Here is a 16,050-nt window from a genome sequence, read left to right as displayed (position 1 = left end):
CCGAAGCAAGGAAGATGCGGCCGTGAGGAACAGCTGACCTTCCCCGCCCGCGCCGGATGGTAAATACTTTAAATTCCTATTTTAGGTCTCCCGCGGATCCGGACGGCTTCCATAGGCTTCAATAGAAGCCCGCGGGAGCCGTCCCCGCGGGAGACCCGCACGAAAATGGAGCATGGTCCGGATTTTTCCATGCTCCATTTTTTTTTAAATCCCTTTTATTGACGATCCGCGGGTATTTATCTACCCGCGGGTGGTCAATGCATCCCTATGGGATGCGGATCCGCATGCGGGAGATCCGCTGCGGATCTTAAATCATATTTTGCCCGTGGACATGAGCCCTAAGTGTTACAACTGCTTCTCTTCTGGTAAAGATAGTTTGGGTTTTTTTAAACTTTTTTTTATTGTCATTTTCATATTATCACAACATAAAACAAACAAATAATAATAATCCCAGCGGTATCTTACAGGACATTGGATCTACATTTATACACGTTACTTCTGTCTCAAGTATAATGGTAAACCAAAGGATTCCAATTTCTCCAAAGACTGATCACGCGTTGTCTTCACTAGCAATTACTAATACTCCTATGTGTATTACCAATAACTCAGATGTAGCAGGAGAAGTAACATGTTATACCCACACGGTGTGTCTAGGTTGTTTGTACCATTAATGTCACTTATCGTTTATATATATATATATATATATATATATATATATATATGTGTGTGTGTGTATATATATATGCATGTGAAAGAGTGTAACTTTGTAACTTATCAACATCTAAACCAAAACTTCATGTAAATAAAGGTGGTAATTACTGGCACGTCGTTGAGTGTGTTTCTTAATTCTTCGTTAACTAATTTCGGACCACCTTGATATATAATTTTCCCCTGAATAAAGCTTCTCCTGTACGGCTATTGATTTATGTTATGTTTAATCTCCCCAACGATTTGCGTCAGCGTGGACATAGTACCAGGTTGTGTTGGTAAACGGGCGCATACACTCAGTGATCACATTTGCATCCAGAAACCTTTCGATTAAACTTTGCCATTTCTTAAAAAACGTTGAAGCTTGGGATTCTGCACATCTTTCTATCTCCAATCTCTCTAAATCTATTTTAATTGTTGTAGTATATCCGATCCCATCCGGGGGGGGGGGGGGGGGGTGGCTTGCAGCTTGCATCTTTTGCTTATTATAAGGATGGTGTGTGTCATAGTGACCCCCAATAATTTCCCCAGCGGTAATGGTAACCCCCAATAGTTGTCCCAGGAGTCATAGTGACCCCCAATACTTTCCCCAGGAGTAACAGGGCCCCTTAATAGTTCCCCCAACAGTAATAGTGATGCCCCAATAATTGCCTCAGCCGTAATAGTGACCCCCGATAGTTGCCCCAGCAATAACAGTTACCCCAAATAGTTGCCCCAGCAGTAACAGTGACCCCAAATAGTTGCCCCATCAATAAGAATGACCCCCAATAGTTGCCCCAGCAATAACAGTGACCCCAAATAGTTGCCTCAGCAATAAGAATGACCCCCAATAGTTGCCCCAGCAGTAACAGTGACCCCCAATAGTTGCCCTAGCAATAACAGTGATCCCCAATAGTTGCCTCAGGAGTAATAGTGACCCCCAATAATTGCCCCAGCCGTACTAATGACCCCCAATAATTGTCCCAGCTGTAATAGCGAACCCCAATAGTTGCCCCAGCAGTAATAGTGATCCCCAATAGTTGCCCCAGCAGTAACAGTGACCCCCAATAGTTGTCCCAGCAGTATTAGTGACCCCCAATAATTGCCCCAGCAGTAATAGTGACCCCTAATAATTGCCCCAAAAGTAATAGTGACCCCAATAGTTTCCCCAGCAGAAAAAGTGACCCCCAATACTTGCCCCAGCAGTAATAGTGACCCCCAATAGTTGCACCAGCAGTAATGCAGACCCCCAATAGTTGCCCCAGCAGTAATAGTGACCCTCCACACACCATTCCCACACCCCACTTAACCTTCAGCTGAGGACAGTCGGCCAGTGGACACTGCTGTTTTTGCTTCAGCTCCGGACTGTCAGCAGAATTGACTGAACTGCGTATGTGCGACGGAGGAGACGCATGTTCCCAACAAGCTGGCAAGCTACGAATGAAGAGGAGAGACGGCTGGATTTGTCATGTTCAAGGACGACGGAATGGTAAGTACAGGGGTGAGGGGGGGGGGGGGGGGGCCACCGGTACAGGTAAGTATTTATCTTCTGTATGGCTCATTTACAAAGCACACACTCTATTACAAAGTGCTTTGTAATGGCCATACAGAAGTGTATAGATCCACATGTTACAGCCGGACAAACCCTTAAATAGTCTTATTGCAGATCTTGATCCCTTCTATATCCATGTTTCCCTCCAACATACGTGTGAATGGTTCTATTGCCATATTAAAAAGTAGCAGGGAGAGAGGGCGCCTCTGCCTGATGTGCTTTTGTAGTGGAAGAAATCCGGGGGTGTATATTTGTGCCTGTGGGGAGGCATATAGGTTCCATATATATGAACAATAGGGGCCCTTAAAGCCCATCTTATCCATCACTGCCCCAACCATTTCCACGAGACGTTATCAAACGCCTTTTCTGCATCTATTGTCAAAAGTGCCAAAAAAAGGGGTGAACTGATGGATTAGTCTCAACATCAAGAATTGTTAGAATTTTCTGTATGTTTGTAGTAGCAGATCTGCCCTTCACAAAACCAGATTGTAAAGATCAGCAGCGGCAGCACCCTGGCTTAAAGATAGTTCTTAATGACGTTGGCTGTATATTTTGGGTCATAATGCAGAATAAATTTAGACTCAATCAGACGACTATTTTTGGAGAAACAAAAACTCTTACATTAAAACATTTTTTCACACCTGCCTAAAACCTTTGCACAATACTGTATATTTAGTGATTTGTGGGATAAAATGCCTGAATGATAGATCAGTCTTTGCTTATATGACCTTTTTTTTAACAGAGTACAAATTTAATAGGGATCTTTTGTTTTTGTTGTGATAATTGTTCTGGTCCTCCAAAAAACCAGAGAGAGAGTGAGAGATGGATGGATAGATAGATGGATGGATGGATGGATGGATGGATGGATGGATGGATGGATAGATAGATATGAGATAGATATGAGATAGATAGATAGATAGATAGATAGATATGAGATAGATAGATAGATAGATAGATGGATAGATAGATAGATATGAGATAGATAGATAGATAGATAGATAGATAGGAGATAGATAGATAGAGAGGAGATAGATAGATATGAGATGGATAGATATGAGATAGATAGATAGATGGATAGATATGAGATAGATAGGTAGGTAGATAGATATGAGATAGATATGAGATAGATAGGTAGGTAGATAGATAGAGAGATAGATAGATAGATATGAGATAGATAGATAGATATGAGATAGATAGATAGATATGAGATAGATAGATAGATAGATAGGAGATAGATAGATATGAGATAGATAGATGGATAGATATGAGATAGATAGATAGATAGATAGATATGAGATAGATAGATAGATAGATATGAGATAGATAGATATGAGATAGATAGATAGATAGATATGAGATAGATAGATAGATAGATATGAGATAGATAGATAGATAGATAGATATGAGATAGATAGATAGATAGATATGAGATAGATAGATAGATAGATAGATATGAGATAGATAGATATGAGATAGATAGATGGATAGATATGAGATAAATCCCCCCTGTAATAAATGTATATGATTTCCCCTCTGGCCGCTGTCAGTGATCATTTCCTCCTTCTTTCTTCAGGTGGTTCTGGCATCTTTCCCCGGAAGAAACACCTTCGTGGCCATCAAGGTTATCAACTTAAAAAGGAGCAACGCGCATATCATACAGAGAGAGCGACGGATACTCCTGACGGCCCAAGACTGCCCCTTCATCTGCCATCTGTACACCGCACAGCAGTCTGACGACTGGGCCTACTTCATCACGGAGTATCTGTCCGGAGGAAGCCTGGCAGCAACGATCAAGATGTGCGGCTGCCTGGACATCAGCCATGTGAGGTGAGTAAATGACTGATCAGGAGACGGGTGGGAAATACTGAGGGTGACATGACAGGTATATAGAGGAATGGCGGGCGTGCAGGCTGCCATGAACAGCGCCTCTTCTGGTGGGGACAGACACACTGATCACATGATGTTAGGGGACTGATTTCATGTCATTGATACTACACTCTTCTCTCAGATTCTACACAGCGGAGATTGCATGCGGCCTCCAGTTCCTGCACCGAGGCAGCATCGTCCACCGGTAAGCACAACTTCCCCACACTCCTCTGTTTCCTGGCAATGGTGGAGGTAATGTACCCAGCTTTCCCAGAATCCTGAATTAGGACTGGTTTTGCTGCAGTACATCCCTAAGGCCGCATGCACACGAACAGGTTTGGATTCCACACCCGGGATCCTGAAGCAGAATCCAACCCTGTGCCCAGCATCTGCGTGTACCGGACATGACCAGTAAAGATTTTTTTTAAACTCACGCTTTTCTCGCAGAATCCGCCACCTGTCCACAATGTCAATTGCGGATGGGCGTTGGTTCGGGCAGCTTCCATTGACTGCAATGGAAGCCGTGCATGCGAAATCCACAGGAAAATGGAGCATGCTGCGATTTTTTTTTTCATCCCCGAGTGGAAACTGCAATTGGTTTCCGCTCGTGTGCATAAAGAATTATTTTTGTATTGCATGCTATGGGCGGTATTGGCTGCGGAATCTGGAGGCGGTCGCCTACTATGGATTCCGCAATTCAAATCTGCCCATGTGCATTCACCCTTAGTCTCCTGGATCACTGAACTGATTTGCACTTCTCTTTTTGTCATTGCAGAGACATAAAGCCGGACAACATCATGCTGGACAGATCTGGACACATCCGCCTGATCGACCTGGGGCTGGCCCAAGACGGCGTCACCTCGTCTAATAAGATAAGTGGAGTGACCGGCACATTCCAATTTATGGCCCCAGAGGTGCTTCTTGGAAAGGAGTACGACGCAGCAGTCGACTGGTGGAGCCTGGGGATTGTCGTATCCTGGATGGCGGCAGGACAATCCCCATTCTACCACGGCCCCATCAGGAGAAAGGCCATCATCAAAGCCATCACCAGGAAGGAGCCAAAATTTCCATCTTGGCTTGATGCTGACTTAAAGCATCTCCTGGAGAGACTGCTGCGTAAGACTCCTGAGAAGAGGCTGGGTGTGTATAAGAACATCCGAGGTCACCCTTTCTTTACCACCATAGATTGGGCAGACCTGGAACTGAAGAGATCACGGCCGCCATTCAAGCCGTTCTGGAGAGTTCTGGAGAACCGAGACCTGCAGTGGCCGGAGGATGGACCACCCTTTCACCCCATGGACGGATTCTCGTTCACTTCACCAAGCTGGACCCGGTAAGATCTTCCTCCTCTAGGGATAATGTTCTTCAGTCTGACCTCTGTGTATATCATTATTGTTCCTCTGGTCATATAGTAACCCTGCTTCATGTCACCAGGTCAGGTCCGCAGTCTTCATTTATTTTTGCTCCAGTAATTACTATGTCTCTGCCTCTTCTTAGGATGACGAGAAGAATCCGATGGTGAAGGAAGCCACAACCATCTGGTAAGTATCCTCTATACACACATACACACACATATCTGTGTACCTATACACACCTACCATACATATCTGTGTACCTATACACACCTACCATACATATCTGTGCACCTATACACACCTACCATACATATCTGTGCACCTATACACACCTACACATACATATCTGTGCACCTATACACACCTACACATACATATCTGTGCACCTATACACCTACACATACATATCTGTGCACCTATACACACCTACACATACATATCTGTGCACCTATACACACCTACACATACATATCTGTGCACCTATACACCTACACATACATATCTGTGCACCTATACACACCTACACATACATATCTGTGCACCTATACACACCTACACATACATATCTGTACACCTATACACACCTACACATACATATCTGTGCACCTATACACACCTACACATACATATCTGTGCACCTATACATACCTACACATACATATCTGTACACCTATACATACACATACACAATCTTAGCTGCATTTCTGGTATAATTTATGTCAGTTTCTGGAAAAAATTATAAGAAATGTGTTCGGGTCCCTCACACAGGATGATCAGCACTTGATTTTTATGCTTGCAGAAACTGAATGATGAATGAATTATCATTCTTCATTCAGTTGCTGTTGGCATTTGCACTGCGCGATTATGCTTCAGATTCCCACAATACAGCGAGAATCTGAATGATTATCATGCAGTGCATAAGGGCCCATATTCTAGGGAGGCCACGCCCTCTTTTTGGGAAATGGCATGCGCCGCCACAGTAGACAAAGGGTTGCAAAATTTTTGTGCAAGCAGGACTTGCAACAATTTTTGCAACCTTTCGCGTCAAAATGTAGCATAAAATACTCTAATTTTCCCCCTTTGATTCATTCTCTCTAGAGTTTGGTAAATCTAGTTCACAAGCAATATGGCCTCCATTATGGCTTCAGTAATTGCAAAACTCCTAATAACAACTCATAGTAAAGACACAGTTGCAGAAATTCACTCCTTTTTACATCTGATCCACAAGAGGTAACTAACACTTCTCTCTTATGTCTTGTAGGCTCAGCCCGCGCCAACTGCCTCCTGAATCCACGACTCTGCTGTAGAAGAGCTCGGCTTACCACCAACACCCTCTCTCCACCATCTGTATGCTGCGTATTACCATCCGCTACACTAAACCTTGACATCCTCCAGCTGGCATCAGATACCATCCTCTCCTGAAGACCCTCTACACCCCCGGAGCGGCCTGTGCTTGATCGGTAACTGGCGAGTTCAGGAAGAATAGCCCGAGTGACTATTATCCCTGAACTCCTGGTTACCAGTAAGACCTCGGCACAGGCCGGGTAAGTAGCACACACTACATACATGAAGACTAGATACAAGTATACACACAAACACATACATAGACACAAGTATAGACACAAACACATACATAGACACAAGTATACACACAAACACATACATAGACACAAGTATACACACAAACACATACATAGACACAAGTATAGACACAAACACATACATAGACACACGTATACACACAGATAGGTGTAGATTTCGGCTTTGATCCTGGGACTTGTTCTGATCGCCATATTTGGGGTCAGGAAGGAATTTTTCCATCTTGAGGACAATTGGCTCATACCTCAAGGAGGTTTTTGCCTTCCTCTGGATCAACTTACTGCCTTAAATAGGTTTTATTTACAAGGAAACAGCTACATAAATAACATAATATAAACCTAAAAAAAGCAACAAACCCTCAGCTGACATCACATATACCAGGGAGGGGAGCGGCTGGCGTTTGATCCTGAGATTTATTCTGGTCGCCATATTTGGGGTCAGGAAGGATTTTTCCCCCCTTAAAACAGGATAATTGGCTCTTTCCTCAAGGGGGTTTTCGCCTTCCTCTGGATCAACACAGTCTATAAATAGGTTTAGTTTGATACACTTTATATTTCACACAAACAATAAATAGTACTAACAGATTAATTTATGAGCGCCGAAAATAAGAATTTAAAAGTATTTACCATCCGGCGCGGGCGGAGAAGATCAGCTGTTCCTCACGGCCGGATCTTCATTTTCGGCCGGCGGATGAATTCCTGACGCCGGCGGCACGTCGCCGGCACGTCGCCGACGTGCCGCGCGCATGCGCCGGGCACATCCGCCGAGCCGAAGCAAGGAAGATGCGGCCGTGAGGAACAGCTGACCTTCCCCGCCCGCGCCGGATGGTAAATACTTTAAATTCCTATTTTAGGTCTCCCGCGGATCCGGACGGCTTCCATAGGCTTCAATAGAAGCCCGCGGGAGCCGTCCCCGCGGGAGACCCGCACGAAAATGGAGCATGGTCCGGATTTTTCCATGCTCCATTTTTTTTTAAATCCCTTTTATTGACGATCCGCGGGTATTTATCTACCCGCGGGTGGTCAATGCATCCCTATGGGATGCGGATCCGCATGCGGGAGATCCGCTGCGGATCTTAAATCATATTTTGCCCGTGGACATGAGCCCTAAGTGTTACAACTGCTTCTCTTCTGGTAAAGATAGTTTGGGTTTTTTTAAACTTTTTTTTATTGTCATTTTCATATTATCACAACATAAAACAAACAAATAATAATAATCCCAGCGGTATCTTACAGGACATTGGATCTACATTTATACACGTTACTTCTGTCTCAAGTATAATGGTAAACCAAAGGATTCCAATTTCTCCAAAGACTGATCACGCGTTGTCTTCACTAGCAATTACTAATACTCCTATGTGTATTACCAATAACTCAGATGTAGCAGGAGAAGTAACATGTTATACCCACACGGTGTGTCTAGGTTGTTTGTACCATTAATGTCACTTATCGTTTATATATATATATATATATATATATATATATATGTGTGTGTGTATATATATATGCATGTGAAAGAGTGTAACTTTGTAACTTATCAACATCTAAACCAAAACTTCATGTAAATAAAGGTGGTAATTACTGGCACGTCGTTGAGTGTGTTTCTTAATTCTTCGTTAACTAATTTCGGACCACCTTGATATATAATTTTCCCCTGAATAAAGCTTCTCCTGTACGGCTATTGATTTATGTTATGTTTAATCTCCCCAACGATTTGCGTCAGCGTGGACATAGTACCAGGTTGTGTTGGTAAACGGGCGCATACACTCAGTGATCACATTTGCATCCAGAAACCTTTCGATTAAACTTTGCCATTTCTTAAAAAACGTTGAAGCTTGGGATTCTGCACATCTTTCTATCTCCAATCTCTCTAAATCTATTTTAATTGTTGTAGTATATCCGATCCCATCCGGGGGGGGGGGGGGGGGTGGCTTGCAGCTTGCATCTTTTGCTTATTATAAGGATGGTGTGTGTCATAGTGACCCCCAATAATTTCCCCAGCGGTAATGGTAACCCCCAATAGTTGTCCCAGGAGTCATAGTGACCCCCAATACTTTCCCCAGGAGTAACAGGGCCCCTTAATAGTTCCCCCAACAGTAATAGTGATGCCCCAATAATTGCCTCAGCCGTAATAGTGACCCCCGATAGTTGCCCCAGCAATAACAGTTACCCCAAATAGTTGCCCCAGCAGTAACAGTGACCCCAAATAGTTGCCCCATCAATAAGAATGACCCCCAATAGTTGCCCCAGCAATAACAGTGACCCCAAATAGTTGCCTCAGCAATAAGAATGACCCCCAATAGTTGCCCCAGCAGTAACAGTGACCCCCAATAGTTGCCCTAGCAATAACAGTGATCCCCAATAGTTGCCTCAGGAGTAATAGTGACCCCCAATAATTGCCCCAGCCGTACTAATGACCCCCAATAATTGTCCCAGCTGTAATAGCGAACCCCAATAGTTGCCCCAGCAGTAATAGTGATCCCCAATAGTTGCCCCAGCAGTAACAGTGACCCCCAATAGTTGTCCCAGCAGTATTAGTGACCCCCAATAATTGCCCCAGCAGTAATAGTGACCCCTAATAATTGCCCCAAAAGTAATAGTGACCCCAATAGTTTCCCCAGCAGAAAAAGTGACCCCCAATACTTGCCCCAGCAGTAATAGTGACCCCCAATAGTTGCACCAGCAGTAATGCAGACCCCCAATAGTTGCCCCAGCAGTAATAGTGACCCTCCACACACCATTCCCACACCCCACTTAACCTTCAGCTGAGGACAGTCGGCCAGTGGACACTGCTGTTTTTGCTTCAGCTCCGGACTGTCAGCAGAATTGACTGAACTGCGTATGTGCGACGGAGGAGACGCATGTTCCCAACAAGCTGGCAAGCTACGAATGAAGAGGAGAGACGGCTGGATTTGTCATGTTCAAGGACGACGGAATGGTAAGTACAGGGGTGAGGGGGGGGGGGGGGGGCCACCGGTACAGGTAAGTATTTATCTTCTGTATGGCTCATTTACAAAGCACACACTCTATTACAAAGTGCTTTGTAATGGCCATACAGAAGTGTATAGATCCACATGTTACAGCCGGACAAACCCTTAAATAGTCTTATTGCAGATCTTGATCCCTTCTATATCCATGTTTCCCTCCAACATACGTGTGAATGGTTCTATTGCCATATTAAAAAGTAGCAGGGAGAGAGGGCGCCTCTGCCTGATGTGCTTTTGTAGTGGAAGAAATCCGGGGGTGTATATTTGTGCCTGTGGGGAGGCATATAGGTTCCATATATATGAACAATAGGGGCCCTTAAAGCCCATCTTATCCATCACTGCCCCAACCATTTCCACGAGACGTTATCAAACGCCTTTTCTGCATCTATTGTCAAAAGTGCCAAAAAAAGGGGTGAACTGATGGATTAGTCTCAACATCAAGAATTGTTAGAATTTTCTGTATGTTTGTAGTAGCAGATCTGCCCTTCACAAAACCAGATTGTAAAGATCAGCAGCGGCAGCACCCTGGCTTAAAGATAGTTCTTAATGACGTTGGCTGTATATTTTGGGTCATAATGCAGAATAAATTTAGACTCAATCAGACGACTATTTTTGGAGAAACAAAAACTCTTACATTAAAACATTTTTTCACACCTGCCTAAAACCTTTGCACAATACTGTATATTTAGTGATTTGTGGGATAAAATGCCTGAATGATAGATCAGTCTTTGCTTATATGACCTTTTTTTTAACAGAGTACAAATTTAATAGGGATCTTTTGTTTTTGTTGTGATAATTGTTCTGGTCCTCCAAAAAACCAGAGAGAGAGTGAGAGATGGATGGATAGATAGATGGATGGATGGATGGATGGATGGATGGATGGATAGATAGATATGAGATAGATATGAGATAGATAGATAGATAGATAGATAGATATGAGATAGATAGATAGATAGATAGATGGATAGATAGATAGATATGAGATAGATAGATAGATAGATAGATAGATAGATAGATAGATAGATAGATAGATAGATAGATAGATAGGAGATAGATAGATAGAGAGGAGATAGATAGATATGAGATGGATAGATATGAGATAGATAGATAGATGGATAGATATGAGATAGATAGGTAGGTAGATAGATATGAGATAGATATGAGATAGATAGGTAGGTAGATAGATAGAGAGATAGATAGATAGATATGAGATAGATAGATAGATATGAGATAGATAGATAGATATGAGATAGATAGATAGATAGATAGATAGGAGATAGATAGATATGAGATAGATAGATGGATAGATATGAGATAGATAGATAGATAGATAGATAGATATGAGATAGATAGATAGATAGATATGAGATAGATAGATATGAGATAGATAGATAGATAGATATGAGATAGATAGATAGATAGATATGAGATAGATAGATAGATAGATAGATAGATAGATAGATATGAGATAGATAGATAGATAGATATGAGATAGATAGATAGATAGATAGATATGAGATAGATAGATATGAGATAGATAGATGGATAGATATGAGATAAATCCCCCCTGTAATAAATGTATATGGTTTCCCCTCTGGCCGCTGTCAGTGATCATTTCCTCCTTCTTTCTTCAGGTGGTTCTGGCATCTTTCCCCGGAAGAAACACCTTCGTGGCCATCAAGGTTATCAACTTAAAAAGGAGCAACGCGCATATCATACAGAGAGAGCGACGGATACTCCTGACGGCCCAAGACTGCCCCTTCATCTGCCATCTGTACACCGCACAGCAGTCTGACGACTGGGCCTACTTCATCACGGAGTATCTGTCCGGAGGAAGCCTGGCAGCAACGATCAAGATGTGCGGCTGCCTGGACATCAGCCATGTGAGGTGAGTAAATGACTGATCAGGAGACGGGTGGGAAATACTGAGGGTGACATGACAGGTATATAGAGGAATGGCGGGCGTGCAGGCTGCCATGAACAGCGCCTCTTCTGGTGGGGACAGACACACTGATCACATGATGTTAGGGGACTGATTTCATGTCATTGATACTACACTCTTCTCTCAGATTCTACACAGCGGAGATTGCATGCGGCCTCCAGTTCCTGCACCGAGGCAGCATCGTCCACCGGTAAGCACAACTTCCCCACACTCCTCTGTTTCCTGGCAATGGTGGAGGTAATGTACCCAGCTTTCCCAGAATCCTGAATTAGGACTGGTTTTGCTGCAGTACATCCCTAAGGCCGCATGCACACGAACAGGTTTGGATTCCACACCCGGGATCCTGAAGCAGAATCCAACCCTGTGCCCAGCATCTGCGTGTACCGGACATGACCAGTAAAGATTTTTTTTAAACTCACGCTTTTCTCGCAGAATCCGCCACCTGTCCACAATGTCAATTGCGGATGGGCGTTGGTTCGGGCAGCTTCCATTGACTGCAATGGAAGCCGTGCATGCGAAATCCACAGGAAAATGGAGCATGCTGCGATTTTTTTTTTCATCCCCGAGTGGAAACTGCAATTGGTTTCCGCTCGTGTGCATAAAGAATTATTTTTGTATTGCATGCTATGGGCGGTATTGGCTGCGGAATCTGGAGGCGGTCGCCTACTATGGATTCCGCAATTCAAATCTGCCCATGTGCATTCACCCTTAGTCTCCTGGATCACTGAACTGATTTGCACTTCTCTTTTTGTCATTGCAGAGACATAAAGCCGGACAACATCATGCTGGACAGATCTGGACACATCCGCCTGATCGACCTGGGGCTGGCCCAAGACGGCGTCACCTCGTCTAATAAGATAAGTGGAGTGACCGGCACATTCCAATTTATGGCCCCAGAGGTGCTTCTTGGAAAGGAGTACGACGCAGCAGTCGACTGGTGGAGCCTGGGGATTGTCGTATCCTGGATGGCGGCAGGACAATCCCCATTCTACCACGGCCCCATCAGGAGAAAGGCCATCATCAAAGCCATCACCAGGAAGGAGCCAAAATTTCCATCTTGGCTTGATGCTGACTTAAAGCATCTCCTGGAGAGACTGCTGCGTAAGACTCCTGAGAAGAGGCTGGGTGTGTATAAGAACATCCGAGGTCACCCTTTCTTTACCACCATAGATTGGGCAGACCTGGAACTGAAGAGATCACGGCCGCCATTCAAGCCGTTCTGGAGAGTTCTGGAGAACCGAGACCTGCAGTGGCCGGAGGATGGACCACCCTTTCACCCCATGGACGGATTCTCGTTCACTTCACCAAGCTGGACCCGGTAAGATCTTCCTCCTCTAGGGATAATGTTCTTCAGTCTGACCTCTGTGTATATCATTATTGTTCCTCTGGTCATATAGTAACCCTGCTTCATGTCACCAGGTCAGGTCCGCAGTCTTCATTTATTTTTGCTCCAGTAATTACTATGTCTCTGCCTCTTCTTAGGATGACGAGAAGAATCCGATGGTGAAGGAAGCCACAACCATCTGGTAAGTATCCTCTATACACACATACACACACATATCTGTGTACCTATACACACCTACCATACATATCTGTGTACCTATACACACCTACCATACATATCTGTGCACCTATACACACCTACCATACATATCTGTGCACCTATACACACCTACACATACATATCTGTGCACCTATACACACCTACACATACATATCTGTGCACCTATACACCTACACATACATATCTGTGCACCTATACACACCTACACATACATATCTGTGCACCTATACACACCTACACATACATATCTGTGCACCTATACACCTACACATACATATCTGTGCACCTATACACACCTACACATACATATCTGTGCACCTATACACACCTACACATACATATCTGTACACCTATACACACCTACACATACATATCTGTGCACCTATACACACCTACACATACATATCTGTGCACCTATACATACCTACACATACATATCTGTACACCTATACATACACATACACAATCTTAGCTGCATTTCTGGTATAATTTATGTCAGTTTCTGGAAAAAATTATAAGAAATGTGTTCGGGTCCCTCACACAGGATGATCAGCACTTGATTTTTATGCTTGCAGAAACTGAATGATGAATGAATTATCATTCTTCATTCAGTTGCTGTTGGCATTTGCACTGCGCGATTATGCTTCAGATTCCCACAATACAGCGAGAATCTGAATGATTATCATGCAGTGCATAAGGGCCCATATTCTAGGGAGGCCACGCCCTCTTTTTGGGAAATGGCATGCGCCGCCACAGTAGACAAAGGGTTGCAAAATTTTTGTGCAAGCAGGACTTGCAACAATTTTTGCAACCTTTCGCGTCAAAATGTAGCATAAAATACTCTAATTTTCCCCCTTTGATTCATTCTCTCTAGAGTTTGGTAAATCTAGTTCACAAGCAATATGGCCTCCATTATGGCTTCAGTAATTGCAAAACTCCTAATAACAACTCATAGTAAAGACACAGTTGCAGAAATTCACTCCTTTTTACATCTGATCCACAAGAGGTAACTAACACTTCTCTCTTATGTCTTGTAGGCTCAGCCCGCGCCAACTGCCTCCTGAATCCACGACTCTGCTGTAGAAGAGCTCGGCTTACCACCAACACCCTCTCTCCACCATCTGTATGCTGCGTATTACCATCCGCTACACTAAACCTTGACATCCTCCAGCTGGCATCAGATACCATCCTCTCCTGAAGACCCTCTACACCCCCGGAGCGGCCTGTGCTTGATCGGTAACTGGCGAGTTCAGGAAGAATAGCCCGAGTGACTATTATCCCTGAACTCCTGGTTACCAGTAAGACCTCGGCACAGGCCGGGTAAGTAGCACACACTACATACATGAAGACTAGATACAAGTATACACACAAACACATACATAGACACAAGTATAGACACAAACACATACATAGACACAAGTATACACACAAACACATACATAGACACAAGTATACACACAAACACATACATAGACACAAGTATAGACACAAACACATACATAGACACACGTATACACACAGATAGGTGTAGATTTCGGCTTTGATCCTGGGACTTGTTCTGATCGCCATATTTGGGGTCAGGAAGGAATTTTTCCATCTTGAGGACAATTGGCTCATACCTCAAGGAGGTTTTTGCCTTCCTCTGGATCAACTTACTGCCTTAAATAGGTTTTATTTACAAGGAAACAGCTACATAAATAACATAATATAAACCTAAAAAAAGCAACAAACCCTCAGCTGACATCACATATACCAGGGAGGGGAGCGGCTGGCGTTTGATCCTGAGATTTATTCTGGTCGCCATATTTGGGGTCAGGAAGGATTTTTCCCCCCTTAAAACAGGATAATTGGCTCTTTCCTCAAGGGGGTTTTCGCCTTCCTCTGGATCAACACAGTCTATAAATAGGTTTAGTTTGATACACTTTATATTTCACACAAACAATAAATAGTACTAACAGATTAATTTATTTAGGTTTATGAAAATAATACATTTTACACAGTCAGATAGGTCAAAGGTTGGCTTTGATCCTGGGACTTGTTCTGATCGCCATATTTGGGGTCAGGAAGGATTTTTTTCCCCTTGAGGACCATTGGCGTATACCTCAAGGGGTTTTTTCGCCTTCCCCTGGATCAACTCAGACTCAAAATTCCCCATCATAAAATCTTCCATTTCCTACAACTATAAATAAAATGTTCTTTGCCCCCTTATATCTTTGTGTCCGTGTCTTTATTTACATTGGATGTCTTTATAGTGTTCTTGTAATGCTACTGGGATCCTGTGTACAAGCGACATACTGATGGGTGGGGGACCAGGTCCAAAATTTTCCCTAAAAGGTGTGAGGAGACTTAGAAGGCCATGCATGCTCCTCTGGAAAATGTATGGAAATAGGGAGATTGAGCAATGCCTCTACAGCGCCACCTATTAGAAGGCAGCATTCCAGCATGTTGGACATTGACTTTTAGGAATGCTGCCTTCTAATAGGTGGTGCTGAAGAGGCA

The 16,050-nt window shown here is 43.6% G+C and overlaps 2 protein-coding genes and 1 long non-coding RNA gene across 3 annotated transcripts in view; all 3 read left to right on the top strand.

Annotated features, from left to right (window-relative positions):
• Window positions 1–4,015, top strand: part of LOC136577612 (uncharacterized) — a 29,845-nt gene extending 25,830 nt beyond the window's left edge. Inside the window, exon 3 of the long non-coding RNA XR_010786521.1 lies at window positions 3,813–4,015. This is a non-coding gene — a long non-coding RNA (uncharacterized lncRNA). The remainder of the gene's footprint in view (window positions 1–3,812) is intronic.
• Window positions 4,016–4,034: 19 nt separating this feature from the next.
• LOC136577951 (protein kinase C delta type-like) lies at window positions 4,035–7,612 on the top strand. The gene is made up of 5 exons (XM_066577863.1): window positions 4,035–4,066; window positions 4,248–4,310; window positions 4,881–5,438; window positions 5,603–5,646; window positions 6,722–7,612. Exons 1-4 carry the CDS (start codon window positions 4,035–4,037, stop codon window positions 5,625–5,627), a joined length of 678 nt encoding a protein of 225 aa, XP_066433960.1. The 3' UTR covers window positions 5,628–5,646; window positions 6,722–7,612.
• A 4,255-nt stretch (window positions 7,613–11,867) lies between these two features.
• Window positions 11,868–15,747, top strand: LOC136577611 (protein kinase C delta type-like). Its single transcript, XM_066577534.1, has 5 exons — window positions 11,868–11,933; window positions 12,115–12,177; window positions 12,748–13,305; window positions 13,470–13,513; window positions 14,589–15,747. Exons 1-4 carry the CDS (start codon window positions 11,902–11,904, stop codon window positions 13,492–13,494), a joined length of 678 nt encoding a protein of 225 aa, XP_066433631.1. The 5' UTR covers window positions 11,868–11,901; the 3' UTR covers window positions 13,495–13,513; window positions 14,589–15,747.
• Window positions 15,748–16,050: the final 303 nt, after the last annotated feature.

Source organism: Eleutherodactylus coqui, chromosome 8 (genome assembly GCF_035609145.1).
Source record: "Eleutherodactylus coqui strain aEleCoq1 chromosome 8, aEleCoq1.hap1, whole genome shotgun sequence".
Lineage (NCBI taxonomy): Eukaryota > Metazoa > Chordata > Amphibia > Anura > Eleutherodactylidae > Eleutherodactylus > Eleutherodactylus coqui.
This window is presented reverse-complemented; position numbering and strand designations above follow the sequence as displayed.